The 20749-nt window shown below is 40.5% G+C and overlaps 1 protein-coding gene across 1 annotated transcript in view; it reads left to right on the forward strand.

Annotated features, from left to right (window-relative positions):
• LOC110202495 (cytochrome P450 2K1-like) overlaps positions 1-10409 on the forward strand; it is a 67301-nt gene extending 56892 nt beyond the window's left edge. Inside the window, exon 9 of the mRNA XM_078152914.1 lies at positions 8360-10409. Within this exon, the coding sequence (XP_078009040.1) occupies positions 8360-8562 (203 nt within the window). The 3' untranslated portion in view covers positions 8563-10409. The remainder of the gene's footprint in view (positions 1-8359) is intronic.
• Positions 10410-20749: the final 10340 nt, after the last annotated feature.

Raw genomic sequence — 20749 nt, forward strand, 5'->3', positions numbered from 1 at the left:
TATTAAATGCCTGCTATATGACAGGCACTGTGCTAAGCGCTTTATAAATTTATCTCATTTAATCCTCACAATAACCTGGAGAGGTGGGTTCTAATGTTATCCTCCTTTTAAAGTTGGGGGAAGTGAGACAGACAGAGATTATATAGCTTGCCCCAGGGTCACATAGTTGGGAAGTGTTTGAAGCCTATTTTGAGCTCACATCTTCCTGATGGCAGACCCAGCACTCAATTCACCACAATACCTAGCTGCCCCTAAGTAGTATAAGAATTATTACTCTCATTTTACAGATGTGAAAACTAAGGCTCAGAAATACTAAGTTATTTCTCTTGGGTCACCCAGTACAAAAGTGTCATGGCCAGGCTCAGAACCCAGGTCGCTGGACTCCCAGGCCAAAGCATCTTCCACTATATCCTATTGACTGAGTTAGCCATACTGAATATGCTCTGAGTTCCAACACACGTTTTTACCAACATGCTTATTACTAACACCAACTCTAAATAAAAGACTACAAAAGCTACAGTAACAAGGGTCTTTAGTAGAGGCAAGGAATTGCCATTTGGGATACTGCACAGCACCAAGAGGGGCAGAAGGATTTAGATACGCTTCAACAGAGAGGGAGTCTCAAGGAAGGCACAGCCTCATGACTGGGGAGACTAGGGGCATGGTGACATCTGGCCAAGACAGCAGTCCCCAGGTACGGCAACAGGGAGTTTCTGAAGAAACCACAGAACCAATGTTAACTGGTTTGGAACAACTTGACCATCCTCAAGCAGTTTGTGGCTCTGGGCTTTGAGAGAAGTCAGCTCATAGCTAGCTGCATTCAACACTAGAAAATTTCCCTGCTGTTCTTTTTAAAAAGAGATATGTGGTAGGCAGTATAATTAGTCTAGACCTAAAGAGTAGTTATTATAGGTTGATGTCAACTTGGAAGGAGTTCTTCAGTGGAGTACCCCAGAGATCTTTGCTAGGCCTTATGCTACTGATCATTTGTATTAATTACTCGAATAAAAGGCATAACTAGTACGCTTATTAAATTTATAGATGCTGTTGGATGACAGTGTCAGAATTCAGGTTAGAACATATACTTAGATTAAAAAAAATCAACATCCCAAGTACATCATAAGAGACACAAGACTAGATAGCAACTTGCTGAAAAAGATGTCAGGGTCGTAGTAGACTGTAGGCTCCATAAAAATGAACAGTGTCATATGGCATTAAAGAAAGTTTCCATTAAGGAATTTTAGATTAAATTGAGAGGCAAAGCAGTCAGGATGATAGAGATGACAGTATTTTGCCCTGGTCAGATCACATGTGTAGTAGTAGTATGCTCAGTTCTGGGTACTTCATTTTAGGGTAACTCAGGTCTCAAGCTTGAACATTTGCATGAAACTCTTCATCGGTGGAGAGACTGATGACTCTACCTGTGTGAGGGACAGAGTTGGTACAAAAGCTTTGGAGAGGATAAATGCTCTTTTTGCCTCCTCCTTTGAGAGAAAACACGTGGTTCTAGACTCTCTTCAGGGAGCTACCTGTGAAGAAAAAGAAACTTTGGAAAGCAGATGTAGGGGAAAGAGAATTCCTTACTATATCCATAATTTCCTACAGACTTTGAGAAGTTACACTTGGGTGAAATCAGGACAAATCAGCTGAGCTGAAATTTCTCTTTCGAGTCATATGGGTACCTGTACTTATGGGTGAATCTCTAATATATACATAGATAACATAGCAATCAATCCACCAACAAGCATTTATCAAGCACCTACTATATATTAGGCCCTATCAGGCTATCAGGAATACAAAGACAAAAATATGAAACAGACTCTGATTTTAAAGAGCTTACATTCTATAGGGGAGGTGACATGTACACATAAAGTAAATATAAAATATTAATCAGTTGATATGGGGAGGCAGAACTAATAAGTAAGGGAATCAAGCAAAGTTTCATATTTGCTATTGTTTAGTCATGCAGTTGTGTCTGACTTTTCATGATCCTGTGGGCCATAGCATGCCAATGCTATCCATGGAACTTTCTTGGCAGAGATTCTAGAGCAGTTTGCTATTTCCTTCTCCAGCTCATTTTTACAGATGAAGAAATGGAGGCAAATAAAGTTAAGTGACTTACCCAGGGTCACACAGCTAGTAAGTATCTGAGGCCAGATTTGAACTCAGGTCTTCCTGATTTAGCTCACACACTTACTAACTGTGTGACCCTGGGCAAGTCACTTAACTCTGTTTGCCTCGATTTCTTCATCTGTAAAATGAGCTGGAGAAGGAAATAGCAAACAGCTCCAGGACTTCTGCCAAGAAGGGTCTTTAAGGTTTGGAAATGACTGAAAAACCACTGAACAACAACCCCAAGCCCAGTACTCTATCCACTAAACTATCTAGCTGCTCCAAGCTTCATATAAAAGGTGGTATTTGACATTGTGAGCTCCTTGGGGGCAGGGACTGTCTTTAGCCCTTTTTTTGTATCATCACATAGCTTCATGGCTGGTACATAGTAGGTGCTTAATATTTATTAACCAACTGAGGGAAAATAGGAATTCTCAAAGTAGTGGTGAAGAGGAGACGCATTCTGGGTGTGTGTGTGTGTGTGTGTGTGTGTGTGTGTGTGTGTGTGTGTGTGTGTGTGTGTTAGCTCATGCAAAAGTATAGAGCTGGGAGATGGAATGTTGTGTGGTATACTGAGTCCTGGCCTTGAAGACAGACCCACTTTTGATTCCTGCCTCCACTAAGCTGTGTGGCTTTGGGCAACTCATCTTACCTGTCTGAGCCTTAAGGACAGTGCCTGGCACATAGTAGGTACTTTATTGATCGTTGACTATTTTCTGATCTATAAAACAGGATTTTTAATAACATTTGTACCATCCACTTCAAAGGAACTGTCATGCAGAAAGTGTTTTGTATGTATAAGACACTGTAGAAACATGAGCTATTAATGTTGGGTGATGCTCAACATAATGTTTTTTCTTGGCCCATGCCTGTGATTTCACTAGGGCGGTGAATTCCTTCCACCAATGCAGATTGGCAACTCCTCCTCAAGTTCCAGTTGCCCCACTGCCCCACTCTGCCTTTACTGCCTTTTTTTTTTAGACAAAAAAAGTTTATTGGCACACCAAGGCATCAAGCAGTTGGAGTGGGGCCAGCCACCAAATTCCAACTTTGAGCTGCTTTTATAAACAAGAATAAAACAATTTACATATAAGGGTAAAGCAATTCTGATTGGTATACCTCTCAATGAGGAGGTAGAATGACTGTCACCTCAATTCCTCCCCATTACAGCATCACTGGGAGATGGGATGAGCCCTCAGGTCATGGGAGTAGTGCACAGGAGATGGGATTAGTCTGCAGGAGAGGGATTAATCCTAAAGGGACTTACCCTCTCTGGCAGGCTGACTGAGCACAGTACTCAAAGGTTTAGCAAGGTTAAAACATGGGGGTCCCTCAGGTTGACTGTCCCAATGGCTGACTTTGTACAGTCCCCACTTTGGTGCTCACCATACTCATGGTGTAGTACCACATTCAGATCTATATCATTTCTCTATCTTCACCTGCATCATCCTAATCTCTGCTGCTGGTGCCAAATCAATTTGAGTAAGCATTAGTGGCAATAAACTTGGGGATTTAAAATTTACAGCAGGAAACAATTGTACTGTGGCCATGAGTATTCCAAGAATCATAATCCTATGTTATCTTCAATGTCATAAAAGTTAAAATTAGTTTAGCAGGGTCATAATCCCTTAAGGAGACAAACCTTGTTAAATAGGCTCTGTAGGTTAACTAAGTCAAATTACAAATTAAACCACTTAGAGGGCTCACCACATACTAATTTGAGAGGAGAGATTTACATATCACCAAGAAAACTCAGTAAATATGAAACAAAGAAACAAACAAGAAGTTGAAGTAATACAGTTGTCGTTGAGTCATTTTTTTTCTCAGTCATGTCCCATTCTTCCTGACCCCATTTGAGCTTTCTTGGCAAGGATACTGGAATGGTTTGCCAATTCCTTCTCCAGCTTATTTTACAAATGAGGAACTTAGGCAAACAGTTAAGTGACTCACTCAGGGTCACACAGCTAGTAAATGTCTGAGACTGGATTTGAACTCATGTAGATGAGTCTTCCTGATTCCAAGGCCAGTGCTCTATCCACTGTATCACCTAGCTTCCCTTGAAGTAATATAGCAATGATCATTAATATTAAGTAACATGAAGTCTCCTTGTAAACTGGTAACCTAATCCTGATGTTCATTTAATCAGCAAATTTCATCTTGAGTCCTAGATGTCTCCATATAGTCATCTGGTCCCTGCAAACATCTTTGCTTGGACATTTTGGAATAGGCCTGGTTCTCAGGGCAGATCTGAAGGGAGCTCCTCCTAGTAGATCTGCATTTCTGGTTCCAAGTCACTTGCAGAGATCCCTAAGTCATTCAGCTAAAATTTGTCAACATGTGTGTGTGTGTGTGTGTGTGTGTGTGTGTGTATTCCTCATATCATCTTGAAGGAATGAGGTACTTTGAGGATTTAATATATATAGCTATTAGCAAGGGGGATGGTAAGCCTGAGAACTCATTTACTTAGTTACTTATGATATGGAGTTGACCACAAATTCAGATTAAAATAGCAAAATCTTTCATAATTGCATCCTATTATAGTAACTCAGATGTTTTAGTATTAATCTATTAGTTAATAGGTTTATCATTGCAATAACAAAACTTCCACTTTTCACCTGCCCTGATTATAGAAATTTGCTATGAAAAGAAAAAGGTGGGACATGGTTATGACAATATCAGGATTGTTCCTTCAAGTACATAAACTGGCCAGATTGGAGATTGCAGAGATAAATGACAGACAAGAACAGGAAGGAAATCTTTTTCCTGGTTTGTAGAAATTTGTGGCATTACAAATTAATTAGAGACTAAAAATTGTAACTGAAATGTAATATCTTCACTGTAAATTTCCAAATTATGATAACTGCTAAAACCCTTTAGTGAATTTGCGAAGTGTGTGGCTAGGATTAAGATTAAGTGCAAACAGCACACACCTCTTTCTCCTTTCTGGAGGGTGATAGATTTATTGTTTTAGTAAAAGTTGATTTGCCCTATCTAGAGAATAAGCAGAACTGAAGCCAGTATGAAATGATTCAACAGAATTCAATTATGTAGCTAAATTAGTAGCAAAGTCACCTAGACTGAAATATACTATGCAATGAAATGTTAGGCTAGAAAATAATTAAGAAATAAGATGAGATGGACCTCAGAAAATAGTGAAGGTAAAGGGAAATGAGGAATCAGTTTATGTTTAAATATTATCTCATGCTGAAAATCTAATAAAAAGCCAATGAGAGTAAATCCCTGCTTAATATTAGGGAGATCTGGGAGAGCTGTGTTTAGGCTAAATCAGTCTTCCCTGCCCTTCTGAGCTCCCTTTATGTGCTGTCTCACCGAAGTTTATTTTGAGTGTCGAAGTACTCCCCTTCAAAGTTCTCCAACATAAAATGACCTTGTGCATGCTAGAGAACTTCTGAACTGGAAACTCCACTAAGCCCACCTCACTGCTTGCATTGCTGCCTTTGTGGGGCCTGCCAAAATCTTTAGTTTTTCCTTCTGATTTTCCCCTAGAAAAGTGGTTTTTTAAGGGTGCCATGGTCTTCGAGAAATTCAGATTTTATGGAAGTCTTTTGTGGACTGGCATCTCTAATGGACTTGGTAATAAGAGGCAGTCTTGGTTAGAAAGTCCAGCCCTATAGCACCAATAATTCATTTACCTGGGATCTAGTTCTTTAAATCTATTTTGTTTTGTTTTCTTTAGCATGCACAGCTAAGAATAATCAAAGGTCCCATTTTCATCTAGCCAAATTTGCTTCCGTGTACTGATTCCAGTCTGAACTGAACTCTACTGCTGTAGTTTTGGACATTCTCAATTGAATTCCCAAGCTTTTAACAGGTTACCTAAGTGGGAGTGGGCAGGAAGTTTACTCTGTACCAATCCCATATGGATACTGGTATCCCCTTACCTTGTGGCAGCCTAATGGTGGGTAAGACCAACCACTTGCCTTGGGTTAGCCTAGTGTGTCTAGTGTTGGACGAGACATTTACAATGCCTTTTTTCTGTGTATGCTGCTCCTTTGTGCACAAATGAGAAAGAATCAGTTTTTGGTTCAGGACTTATTTCTCCTTATCTTTGGGGAGTTTAATTCTCCAACCACTTCATAGCTGACTAAACACTGAGAAAGTTTACTCCAACACACAATCAGACAAAAGTCTGAGTGCCAGCTGTAGGGTTGGACAGTGGACAGTGATAGCCATGTGAGTGAAGGAACCCTTCATGGTCCTCATGATTGTTAAAAGAAATCTTGGTTTGGGCCTTGCTCTGGTCAATTAAAGCAAATGCAGGAAACAAGACCCAGTGAGTTAATTGGCACACTGAGGCTTCAAGCCTCCTTCCACCCCACCCCCACTGCCTCTCAATGACTATAATAATAATAATAATAATAATAATAATAATAATAATAATAATACACATTTGTATTATTGGCCTTAGCTCATCAAAGTAGTCCAAGCTAGGGTGGCAGGGAACTCATACTATGCTCCAACTTTTGCATTGGGCATAGGGTAATTGAGGCCAGTCAACTACAACAGACAAATGCAAAATATTTTGGCATAAAAATGGAGCTGGGTTTAAAGAAGTGAATGGAAATGTCCCTAAATGTCAAAGGCTTATTTTAGAGGCCTCTCTCAGGGAAGTCAGTGGAGTTAACTCCTGTCTGCTAGGGCCAATCAGAGGTCTACCCAGATTCTTGTGTGTTTCTCTCTTATCCTGTGCCTAGAGTATAGCCTGGTGCATACTCAGGACTCTTAGGTAATGGGCATCTATGAGCTAAAGATCCATTGTACCTTGAAACTTACATGGCACAAAATCTTGACATGAGCACACTGTGTAGCCTCTTAAAAAATGGCTAGGTTTTAGCTCTATCTCTATTCTAAATTGGCTATGTGAACTTAGCCAAGTCAATTAATCTCTCCATGCTTTAGTCATTATCCCACCTATGAAATTAGGACAGAAAAAAATTTTGTACCACATCAATGGTGGTATTCCCAGTGAGGAAATTACCTCCATTGATATGTCAACACCTGTTCTGAAATTTATAGTCTTAAAAAAATTGCCCAGAGTACTAAAAGGTTAGGCTTCAAGGTTTACATGGCACTTCCTTCATAAAAAGCCTTTGAAATAAGTATTGCAAGTATTATTATTCCCATTTTTGTGGTTGTTCAGTTTTGTCTGACTCTTTGTGACCCCATTTTGGGTTTTCTTGGCAAAGACACTGGAGTGGTTTGCCATTTACTTCTCCAGTTCATTTTGCAGATGAGGAAACTGAGGCAAGCAGGGTTAAGTGACTTGCCCAGGATCACACAGCTAGTAAGTGTTTGGGGCTAGATTTGAATTCAGGTTGATGCGTCTTCCTGACTCCAGGCCCGGCACTCTTTTCACTGCACCACCTAGCTGCCTTCAAAGGCATTTTACAATCTTACATCCTCAAGGATCTTATAATCTAATACATGCCCTTCCTCACTCTATTTTATCTGGGATCAATCAATCAATTAATCAGCAAGCATTTATGTTTAGGTACTGTGCTAGGCTCTGGGGATACAAATTCATAAGTGAAACAATCCCTGCCCTCAAGGAGCTTATGTTCTATTGAAGGAAATTTTGTATACATATAAGTGTATACAAAATACAGGTTGCCCCAAAAGCATTAATGTGGTTGTAAACTCATTAAAGTTTATACTGTACTAAGACTTTGGGGACATCCTGTATAGGTAATAGGGACATCAATGCAAGGTAATTTTTTGAGGAGGGTGGTAGGGAGTAGCAACTGGGGAGATGGGGAAAGATCTCAAGTAAGAAGTGGTATCTGTGGGCAGCTAGGTGGTGCAGTGTATACAGCACCAGCCCTAGAGCCAAGAGGACGAGAGTTCAAATCTGGCCTCAGACACTTACTAGCTGTGTAACCCCAGGCAAGTCACTTAACCTCAATTGCCTCCAAAAAAAAATCAAAACAGAAGTGTTGTCTGAAATGAGCTTTGAAGGTAACTAGGGGCATTGGGTAGGGAACAGGATAGAGCACTGGACCTGACTTCAGAAAGAACTGAGTTCAAATCCAGACACTGCTTGTGTGATTCAGGGCAAGTCACTCAACTTTAGCTTCTGCATCTGTAAAACGGGGATAAACATAGCACCTATAAGGAGATAATATTTTTAAAGTGCTTTGCAATCCTTAAAGGCTATATAAATGCTAACTATTATTATTTCAAAACCCATCAGCAAAGCTGCTCATTTGTTGGTGTCTTCCTTATCCAGGACGTCGGGTTTGTATTGGAGAATCTCTAGCCAAGATGGAACTCTTCCTGATTTTTGTAGGCTTACTCCAGAAGTTTACATTTAAGCCTGCCCCAGGGATAGAGCCAGCAGACCTTGACCTCACTGCTAAAGTTGGCTTCACCTTGACCCCAGTGCCTCACCTGGTATGTGCTGTCCCCCAGGAGGAAGTGCATGGCTCTTAATGTGGGAGAGCAGCTGTTTGGCTCCACTCAGACCACCGCATCCAAGATGGTGGCAAAAGAAACCAGGATGGCTTTTGACCCTACGTACACATTTCCTGCCTGGTTAAAGATCCAGCTGGTCTGCAAGAGCACAATTATCACATTACATTTATTAAGCATTAATATCTTGTTACATGCTTGACCAAATAGATAATCCACCCATTTTCTGACCTTGAAGATCGATATTATTGTACAAATATAATATTTAGCTTGTACAGTAAATAGTTGTCTTAGCTCAATGTTCTGCAGAAAAGTTGCTGTTGTTCAGTTATTTCAGTCGTGTCTGACTCTTTGTGACCCCATTTGGGGTTTTCTTGGCAAAGGTACTAGAGTGGTTTGCCATTTTCTTCTCCAGCTCATTTTACAGATGAGGAAATTGAGGCAAACAAGGTTAAATGACTTGTCCAGTGTCACAAGTGTCTGAGAACTCTGATTCTCCTGAATCCAGGGCCATTGTTACATCCAGTGTGACACCCTAGCTGCCCACTTACTGGGTTAGGGAAAAGTAAACTTGTTAATGGTTGACAACTTGCAAATGCCTCATTGCATTCATCTTCAAATCACACCCAAATTAAGAGAACAGCACCTCCAATATTACACTGTGGGGAGAAAGACCTCAAGATATCCCTGCATAGGAGGTCAGTAATATATTAATTGTATCCCCAGCACTTAGCACAATGCCTGGCACATAGTAGGCACTTAATAAGTGTTTATTGGATTGGATTGAATTAGGTCATCACTGGGAGGATCAGTCTGGCCTCACCCTGGGACGGGGCTAAGTAAGGGAGGAAAAAACTAGCCATCGTGTACTTTCCTGCCTTCATTAGTTGTTCTTACTAACCAGGTGCTAAGCTCAGTTGTTTCTAACAATCAAAGGAATAAATGTAAGTGTTGTCAGAGCCCCCTAGGTTTCAATGCCTTGGCAAAAGCCCCAGTCTCTCTACTTTAGTTACAGCTTGAGATCTGGCCATAGAACCCAAGTCTCTTGACTTCTTGACCAGCACTCTTTTGACATGCTGCCTTTTCATCTTTATTAATTTAAGTGAAACCTTTTGCTTAGCACCGTGCCTAGTGAATAACAAGTACTTAATAAATGCTTTTTTCTTTCTTTGTATTAGCATTTAGTAGAACCTGTAGGGCAGCTAGGTGGTGCAATGGCGAGTGCATTGGGCTTGGAATCAGGAAGACTCCTCTTCATGAGTTCAAATCCAGCCTCAGACACTTACTAGCTATATGACCCTAGACAAGTCACTGAACCTGTTTGCCTCAGCTTCCTCTGTAAAATGAGCTGGAGAAGGAAATGGCAAACCGCTCCAATATCTTTGCCAAGAAAACTCCAAAATGGAGTCATGTAGAGTAGGACACATCTGAAATGACACAACCAACAACAGAACCTGCTGGAATTCTCACAATAGTGTTTGAAATTTTCAAAATAAGGACAGGATGTTGACCATGGTTTTCACATGATACCACACACACACACACACACAAAAGCAACAAAAACAAAGTAAAAAATATGCTTCAATCTGCACTCAGATTTCATCATTTCTCTCTTTGGAAGTGAACAGCATTTTTCATCATGAGACCTTTGGAACTTTCATGGATCCTTCTCTTGATCAGAGTGGCGAAGTCTTTCATAGTTGATCATCTTTACAATTTTGCTGTTACTGTGTACAATGTTCTCCTGGTTCTGCAAACTTCATTTTGTATCAGTTCATAGAAATCTTTCCAGATTTTCCTGAAACCATCATGTTTGTCATTTAGCACTTAATAAATGCTTAAATAAATGATTATTTTTCACAACAGAACTTGACTGGACCTCACCACACCACCATTCACAACAAATAGAATTCAGTAGCTTTACATAGAGTTAGGCTGTACATGAGGCAATTAGGTGAAGTAGGGAGCATGGCACAAATATAACTCCATAATTTAGAACAGGCTATAAAATATGGTGATACTACTGAGCCTTCCTAAGCCTTTTACAAACTGCTGATAAAAGAATTCTCCCTTCTTCAGGTAGCTCATTGCCCAGAACCAGAGCATTGGAGTCTACATGGACTCTGCTTAATCTTAGAAGCTTCTTTCTCACTGAGTCATTCCCTTTTTGTTTTCCCCATCCAAAGATTTCCCAGAGTACATCAGAATTTGGTTTATGTTCAGTTCTCTCAAAAAAAAAAAAAGAAAGAAAAGAAAAAAAGGAAAAAAAGAAAGAGAACACAGCTCCCATGCAAGCATTCAAGCTAACAATATAGAACAAAAAGTCAAAGGACCTACTAATAAGTCCACTAATAAATAAGGATAATTCTCCTTTCCTCTCTGGTGATCCCTACCTCTCCCAGGGACCTATATTGTCTAGTCGTACCCTATTCTATCCTGGGTAGGACTCTTCAGCAAAGAGAAAATACTCAAGGTTGTCAGCAAGTTAAGCACTCCCTCCTCTTGGGCATGCCCTGACTCCCAGGTGCACATATCCTTCAGCCTTAGAGTACTACCTTGGGTTTTTTGCTTCACTGTAGACAAGAAGGAAGAATTGAGGATGCTAAAAAGAAATTCAAACATCTAACTACAGTGACATAAGTTCTTATGCTAAACTTCAACTGTAACCTCATTCTGTTTTGAAATACACTCTTAACACTTCTCTTTTGTGGTGTTTCCAGTATGGAATCTGCTTGAGATGAAGAGTCACTGTAGTTGGCTTGGGCACTCCCAGACTTGAAAGCAGCTTGCCAAAAAGACCATAGAAATGACCTTCTCCTATGCTTAATCTCATATTGCTAGCTAATGCTCAGTTCTTACTAACCAACTAATTTCTCTCTGCTTTTATGGGTCAGTCAATTAACATTAATCAAGCAAACACTATATGCAAGGCACTGTGCTAAGCATGAGGGAGTCAAAGAAAGGCAAAAAAGAAAAAAAAACCCAGACCCTCCCCTCTAGGAACTGACAGTCTAATGGGGGAGACAATATATGAACAATTATGTTTAAACAGACTGTATGTAGCATAAAAAGGAAGTAATCCACAGAAGGAAGGCACTGGAATGAAAGGAGATCAAGAAAGGTTTTCTACAGGTGGTGGGGTTTTAGCTGGGATTTGAAAGAAGCCAGGAGGCAGAGATGAGGAGGGAGAACTTGGGAGACAGTCAGAGGAAATGCCTAGAGTGGAGAAATTGAATCTCTTGTCTGAAGAAAAGCAAGGAGACCAGTGTCCCTGGATTGAAGAGTACGTGGAGGTGGTGGTGAGGGGTGGACAGTTTAAGATGTAAGAAGAGTGGAAAGGTGATGGGGGCTAGGTTGTGAAAGGTTTTGAATGTCAAACAGAGGGTTTTATATTTGATCTTGGAGGCAATAGAGAGCCACTACAGTTTATTGGCACAGGGGATAGAGCAGCAGGCTTGGAATCAGGAGGACTCATCTTTGTGTGGTGGGGGTGAGTTATGAGATGACACTGTCAAATCTGTGCTTTAGGAAAATCACTTTTGGAGGCTGAATGGCGTATGGACTGGAGTTGGGGGAGATGTGTGAGTGAAAGAGGATCAACTTTCTGCATCTTTCCTTTTTGCAGTATCAGGAAAGAAAAAAAGGAATAAAAATCAGTTATGTGTGTGCTTTGTTTCCCTATTATGGTTCCTTTTCTAATTAGGAGGGGTTTTTTTTCCTTCCTCTGACCTGATTCTCCTGCTTAATTTTTTACCCTTTGATGGCATCATTGGAAAACCAATTTCCATGGAATACTAAAAATTACCTATTAACTACCCCCAGAAGACCATCAGTTCCCTCTCAGCCTGCTTCTAATTGTTCTAAAGGGATGAGACCCCTTTTCCAGAATATAGTTCTTCGTTTCTAAAAACAATTGCAAAGTGGTTTCTTCCACAACACATGAAGGAGTTAAAGGAAATGGTCATTTCAAAGAAAGTAGAAATGCTTTATATCTAAATCCAAAATAACAAAGCTGAATAAATTGTTAGGAATTTCCTATAAGCCCATCTGCTGATAAAACCATAGCTAGAGGCTGATGGACAATGCCTTGTTAATCTGTGTCTGATCACAAAGACAAGGTTGAAAGCTCACGTTCTAATCATTAGCATCTGAATTAGAAGTAAGGCATATGCACACGTGCTCAGGCATATACATTTTGTGTGCACACATACACACAATACACATACACACATGCATACACACAGCTAACAAATATGTAAACAGATACATGCAAATACATATATGAGCTACATATATGAATTTACGACACACAAAGTATGTGTACATGTGTATGCATATCTATGCATACATATATACAGAGAAAGATAGAGAAGGAGGGAAGGTGGAGGGGAGAAGGAAGGAAAGAAAGAAGGGAGGAAGGAAAGAAGGAAGGGAGGGAGGGAGGAAGGAAGGAAAGAAAAAAGGAAGAAAATAAGGAGGGAAGAAGGAATAAAAGGCATAAAAGGAATAAAATTCAACACGTAGTCTTTGTTCTTAGGGACTCACATTCTAATAGGGGGAGATCAACCACATTTGATGAAAAGGCCCCAAGGTCTAGGGTAGAGCAGTAAAGAAAATGGTTATATATCTTCTTTAATGTCACCTCCAGTAATAAAACCACATCACTTTCTGATGTTGAACATTTCACAGGGCCAATGACTCTGGTGGCTGGAACTTTCTTGAGTCTGCTGTAACTGTGACTGAAGAGACAGAGGCTCTAGCGCCTCCCGAGACTGTGCCAGGTCATATCTCCATCACGTTTGTTTCCCTGGATTGTGGATTGTGATTGTGACTGGATGCAGGGCAGGTGGCACCAGGAGCCAGGCTGCCCATCAGTGACAGTGGTGGCATCCCTCCTCTGTGAGGCAGATCCCTCTTCCATGAGGATCACATCCTCAATGATGTATTTCCTAGTTCTTGCCTCAAAACCTGGAAGACTTGGGCTCAAGTCCTGACTTACATACCAGCTTTGTGGCCTTGGACAAGCTATTCTTAATACCAGAGAAGAAGTTCTTTTTCTTTTATGGGGTATTTACAGTACCTTGAAAGATAAAACATGTTGATATGCAATACGTGTATTTTATGCATTTGTGAGTTCTAAACTTTTTCTGGGTCATCTGCTGGCCTTTGCACATCATCTGTAGCTTCCGCAAAACTCCCCCAAAATTCCCATTTAACTTCTTATGGGAAATTGCTGACCTGCAATATATTGAAACCGTGATAGGGAATGCCTTGATGTAAAAGGGATAAGTGTATACACACACACATACGCATATACATACACATAATATACATACACACACACACACACACACACAAAACCAATTAGAAGGAAAAGGAAATGAGTCACTAACTTTATTCCTTTTAGTGATGTGAGGGACCATCAGGCTTGAGCATGTGCCCTACCACTGCTTCCTAAGATCCAAAGTCTTACTATTTGCCCTATCTCGTGCCCTACAGATCCTATGCGCTGTCACCTTCAGAGGTGGCCCAAAGGATCCTTCGTCTTTGCCATCTATCTGCACCATTAGAACTTTCTGGCCTGCCTACTTTTTTATGTATCTCCCCCAATTAGAGTGTGAGCTTCTTGAGAACAGGACCAATCCTTTTTTATTTATATCCCCAGAGTTTATCACAGCACTTAGCACTTTGTAAGTGCTTAATTCATTCATTCACTATTACAAAACACTTTTTTTTTGGTTGGGCAATGGGGTTAAGTGACTTGCCCAGGGTCACACAGCTTGTAAATGTTATGTGTCTGAGGCTAGATTTGAACTCGGGTCCTCCTGAATCCAGGGCCGGTGCTCTATATACTGTGCCACCTAACTGCCCCACAAAACACTTTCATATACATTACATCATTTGGTCCTCACAGCATCAACCCTATGAGGTTGGTTGTCCAACTATTATTATTCCCATTTTACAGAAGAAAACTGAGGCCCAGAGAGTAAAAGTATAAATGAATTGTTCAAGTGTGTTAGCTGTTGAATAGGGCTTCTGTCTTCCAGTTTGATTGATAGTAGAACCAATAATTCTATAAAGAGACCTCAACTTGGACAGAGGGATATATACTGCAGCTAGATGAAAATGGACAGGAGAAGAAGGGAGAATTTGGATTTCAAGGCTCGTCATAGCAACTAGGGGGTATTTTCTGAAGCTCATAGATCTGGCTCCCCCTATGGCTTCAGGGAACTGTCATGTAAATGATCTCAGGAGCCAGTGTGACTCTGCTCATGGAATCTTACAAGAGCTGAGCCACCGTGATGTTTCCAACTTCCTAGGTAGGTGGAGATGGCCTGTCAGGGATCCCAGCCAAGCTGTGGTCCCCATCATAAGAGCAGACCCAGACGGAGACACGATAGCTATTTTCCAGTATTTGAAGGACTGTCATGTGGGAGAACAATTAGACATATTCTATTTAACCTCAGATGGCAGAAGCAGAAGCAATGGATGGAAGCTGTAACAAGAGAAATTTAGGCTCAATAACTGGGGAAAACTTAACAACTAAATCTGTTCAAAAGTGCAGCTGGGAGATTCAGGGGCTTCTCCTGTTCTTGGAGAACTTCAAGCAAGTCTGATGACCACTCCCTGAAGATATTATAAAGAGGATTTTTTGGGGGAGGCATTCTAATCAACTTTTTTCAATGAACAAAAAATGCTTTTTTTCTTCTATCATCACCTCATTGGAGAAAAGGAAAGGAAAGGAAAGGAAAACCTTTGTAACAAATATGTATAGTCATGGAAACAAATTCCTGTATTGGCCATATTTTTTTTAGAAAAGTATATCTTATTCTGCAGAGTGAGGCCATCATCTGTCTGTCAGGAGGCAGGTAGCATGCTATATCATCAATCCTCTGGAATCATAATTAGCTATTGTATTGATCAGAGCTGTTCAATCTTTCAAAGTTGTTTATTTTTACATTGCTCTTGTTTTTGGGTAACAAACTATAAATTGTTTTTGTTTTGCAGACTTCACTCTGCACCAGCTGATACAAATCCTCCCCAGATTTCACTGAAATCTTGTGGGAATTCCTTTTCATGCATGGGTTGAACTCAAGGTTGTTGAAATCCCTCTCACTTCTTCAGTTTTGTGGCTCTGCAAGGGACTTTGTCAACCATCTAGTCCAACCTCATCATTTATAATTGAGGAAACTGAGACTAGGTGGTATGTACTAGGCTGGGTCTGACTCAGACTAATCTTTTGGTAGATTAAGTCCAATTTTATAATAAAATGAGGCATTCATAGGTCGCTCAACATTAACGAAAGGAGATTCACTTAGCTGTTGCTGGGGAAGGATGTTTAATAAGCATTTGCATAGAGTCGATTTAGCTGAGTGCAACTCCCTTGTGTCTGAATTGTCCCTAGTAGTCCACCAGCCAAGCACCAGAAAGTGGTGGGAGCTCCTCATGTGTGTTTTATACTCAAGTGATGTCAAGTGATGTTAATAGCTCAAGCCTTTAGGTTTCCTTAGCCAATCAAGTCCCCAAGATGGCTTCAATACCTTTTAAGGAAAAACCAGCCTAACTTGGAAGGCAGTAGGCTTTAGGTTTTTGCTGCATCCAAAAGAGGTTAAATGACTTGCCCAAAGTCACACAGCGAGTGTCAAAGGTAGGATTTGAGTTGACCCTTTTGTCAATCTGGTGACTACAGAATCAGTTCACTTTTCATGGAACCATGCTGTCTGTCTTTTTCCTGAGATTCCAGCATAAAAGTTGTATCTTAGAAAGCTAAAAGTCTAAAGCATTGCAGCCCTGTGAAAATGCAATTCCTTTTTGTCTGGGCAAGCATTATCAGTTCTTTACATTAGAGTGACAGCTCCAAGAGACACTGATTCGTGCTTAGTAACCTAGCTAGAGACATGGTATACATAGTGTGAATAAGGGATTTAAGAAGTATTTGGTAGACAAGGGAGATGAAGAGAGAGCATGTAAACACCTTGGGGCAGAGAAACTAAGGGAACACCCAGGGCACTGTGGGTGGGAGAGGGTAAGAGAAACCAAAGGGTCAGAAGAGAGAAGAGAAAGTCTCAGAATAGGGAAGATAGAGGCTCTGAATTTAAATGTCATAGATCTAGAGCTAGGAGGAACTCTGGAGGCCAGATAGTCTCTCCTCTTCATTTTGCTAATGGGGAAACTGAGGTTCATAGAGATTAAGTGACTTGCCCAAGGCCACACATGCAGTAAGTATCAAAGGCAGGGTATGAACTGCAATAACTTGCCTCTTTTTCAGAAGACTGGTCTTTCCAGGGGCCAGAGAGGGTAATCCCAGGGTTACCCTCTAGCCTACAGGCTAGAATTGTACCAGCTGTGTTACATTCTCTTTTTTTAAAATGATGCTTCTTGCTTTGACATCACCCTCATGATGTCATTGGTCCTCTTTGAGAACAAGGGATGGACAACAACATTTATTCCAAATATTTACCTGCCCTTCTTCTATCCAGAGAGCAAAACCAAGCCTTGCAGTAAGAAATGACTAAATGAACAAAATCTTCTGATGAAGAAAAGAGATGTGGGGGAAACTCCCAGGAGAAACAATTCAAATTTTCTCAAGGGCCAATATTTGTCAGAGGGAAAACTTGAACCCAGGTTACCTTGACTGTGAGGCAGTTCGTCCACTGAGTCATGTTGCCTCAATTATTATTATTATCATCATTATTCTACATTTTAAAAATGCTTTAGAGTTTGCAAAGCACATTCTATACATTATCTCATCTGATCCTCATAGCAACCCTGTGTTGCAGATGTGATTATTATCTCCATTTTATAGATGAGGCGACAGGCTCAGAGTGATTCATTGATTTGCCTGGGCTCATATGGCAAGTAAAAGGATGACATGGGATTTCAAGGCAGGTCTTTCAACTGCAAGTCCAGAGCTCAGTGGTTGGGTTTTTAAAAGGTTTACAGGGGAACAAATTCATACATTCCCAGTGAGGCAGGAATTTACTACTGGTGAATTCACAGAAGAAGATAGGAACTGAGTGTTCAATCAATCCTGAACAGAAGGCAGAGTTGTACACTAGCTGTGTGACCCTGGGCAAGTCACTTAATCCTGATTGCCTTGCCAAAAAAAAAAAATGACCAGAAGGCAGAGTTATGGAAAGGCTCCATTTTGAAAATGGAAAAATGGGGGGGGGAAATAGAGCACTGATAGAAAACAGTTGAGAAAATTTGCTGCCACTCCCTGCCCCTTGACTGAGGTGGGCAACTGTGAGTGTGAAATGTGGCAAATGCACTTGAAGTGTTGATAGGCTTTGCTGATGTACTTTTTCCTCCTTTCTTTTTAACCTTTATTACAAAGATTGGCTCATTGGGCCAGGGAGGGAAGAGGGACATATTAAAAAATAAAGGTGATTGTACTTCCAGATTGAGAACTGATAGACCCAGAGTACAGGGGGTTTTTTTCTCTTTTTTTGGGGGGGGGAGGGTTGTATGGCTGATGCGAAAATTTGTTTTCCATGACTTCATATTTGTAATGGGCTAGTATTTCTTTCTTCTCAATAGGTGGAGGAAGGGAAAGAATTAGAAACTAAAAATAAAATAACATTGAATTCAAAAAAGGTGATATAAAAAGAAATATCAATATAAATAAGTTAAAGAAAATTAATAGCACAGGGAAGTGTTACATAGAGTCTCACCCTTTTAGAGGTAAGATTGTTGGTGAGCACTGAAATCATAGGAGGTCAACCTGCTTTCAGAATAAAAGCCTCCCTCCCATAAATGGGCATAGTCCCTGTTTTAGCAGTGAAGCAAGACCAGGTTTCCGTCTTTCAAAAGACATGGTTGCCTCCTTAAAGGTAAACATTTTGACCAATTTTGAATTAGCAAAGTTTCCTCTTGGAGTTTCCCTACATTCCTTTCTCACCCCAATTTCAGTCACTTAGTGCAAGGGTTATTAACTCCATTTTACAGATGAGTAAACTGGGTCTTCTAGAAGTTAGATGGGTTGCTTAAAGTCCCATAACTAGGAAATTGCAGAGCTGAGCCTGAAACCCTAGTAATAATGTTTTCCCCTACCAAACCATTTTTTTGCTTTTGTGTAAAATGATGTCTAATCAATGCAAATAATCATTGCTGAGGCTTCAAACATGAAACTGCATCTGTACAGACCATCTCTCTTTTTACAGTTAGCTTCTCTCTTCTGGACTTTTTAAGTACCATGTTAATACAAAATTATTTGATTCTGCCCTTCTAACTCCTATTGGAAGAAACTTTGGAGGAGATAAGAAAGCCCCAAGGTTCCTGAAGTCCAAGGTAGTCAAATTCTCCTACCTGTGGACACCCATTGAGAGTTTCCTTTGGAAACCTGACTTTGGACTTCTTGGAGATTCAGGCTGAGTCATCTAAGACTATCCAGGTCCCAACTATATTTAGTGTTCACACCACACAAAGCCTTCTGCACAAGGACAAATTCCTTTAGGGTTCAGTTGATGTGTTGATAGATTTTGATGAACTGCCTTTTTTTTCTTTCTTTTTGTTATAAGGCTTAAATATTCACTAAATATTTGTTTTGAAAAAGGAAATGCCAGATGATAAAAGTCCTTTGTTAGCAAAGAATCTCTTTTAAGAAATGCTGGAAAACAGCTGCAGTGCAGGAAGAGAAATTTGACCTGAGAGTCAGAAGATCCTGTCATTCAATAACCAGAACCTTGGAAAGGCCACTTCTCTCTAGGCTTCAATCCCTCACTTCTCAAAGGAGGCGGGGGTAAAGGCGGGAGAAGGTTGGACTAGATCAGAGAGAGGGATTCTTAGCCTCTGTGTACATGTCATGGCAGAGGGCAGCTAGGTGGTGCAGTGGGTAGAGTGCTTGGCCTGGACTCAGAAAGACTCATCTTCCTGAGTTCAAATCTAGTCTCAAGACACTTACTGGTTGTGTGACCCTGGGTAAGTCACTTCACCCTGTTGGCCTCAGTTTCCTCGCCTATAAAATGAGCTGGAGAAGGAAATGGCAAACCACTGTGGTATCTTTGCCAAGAAAAGCCCAAATGGGGTCACGACTGAAGCGACAGAATGACAGCAACAAAAATATATCATAGACCTCTTTGCCAATTTGGTGAAGCCTATAGACCCCTTCTGAGAATATTTTTAGAGGCACACGTAAAATAATAAGATTACAAGGACACCAATTATATTGAAATACAGTTATCAAAATATTGAAAAAAAAAAGTTCCTGCTCAGAAACCCTGGTAAAAGTCAGTTCTATACTAGATTGGGGGTTGGAGGGGAGGAGGGGCTTTAGAGGATATCTAGTTTAATCTCCTCATTAGAGAGATGAGAAAACTAAGCCCCAGAGAGACAGAAACAGGATTTGAAGCCCTGGTGTTCTCTGTCCAGAGTCAGTGCCCTTTCCATCATGCCAAAGCTGTCTTACATGTATATATGTTATCTAATCTCCCAATACAGGGCCAGTGGTTATGGCTGAGAAATGTAAACAGAACGAAACCCCAGGTGTGGGAGGGACAATATGATTGCAATGGACAAGAAATTCATAACACATGAAACTGATCAGAAGAATAAGGAGGATTCACTAAGGCGGGGGAAAGCCTCCAAAGATCTGAATCTTTAGCATATGGGTTCATTTAAATCCATGAATCTGCTGAAGGTGTCAGCTGCAAAATTCAGTGGCAGTCACATCCCACAGCATGTCAGGGCAAAGCAAGTTTCAAGCAGGACTGGCAGCTTCCAATGCCAAAAAAATAATCTCTTAATTTAGGCTATTATTTTGCCGTGATGCTATTATACCTTCTTTAGATACCACAACTCTCTCTCCACACCCCCATCTCCACTCCTATTTCTACTTCTCCCAAATGTTAGTGCTTTACAAGGTCAAAAATTTGAGACAAGAAGCTACTGCTTCATAAAAACACAACCCCCCCAAAGCCTTCCGGCCCTGGGAAGTAGATTCTTTAACCTTCCCCTCTCCACATACATTCTCAGAAGAAAAGACTGCTCTGGTCTCAGTGTTAGGTATCCATTTCTACCATCTCTTCTGGATGAGGTGAAACAACAGCAATAATAAATAACTAGTGTTTATCTAGTCCCTTAATCTCTGCTTGCCTCAATTTCCTCATCTGGAAAAATGGGGGAAATTATAGCACCTATATAATACAAGAGTTGTGGTGAGGATAAAAATAAGATGATATCTGTACTTTGTACATCTTAAATTGCTATA

Source organism: Phascolarctos cinereus, unplaced genomic scaffold (genome assembly GCF_003287225.1).
Source record: "Phascolarctos cinereus isolate Bilbo 61053 unplaced genomic scaffold, phaCin_HiC Scaffold_4;HRSCAF=312, whole genome shotgun sequence".
Classification (NCBI taxonomy): domain Eukaryota; kingdom Metazoa; phylum Chordata; class Mammalia; order Diprotodontia; family Phascolarctidae; genus Phascolarctos; species Phascolarctos cinereus.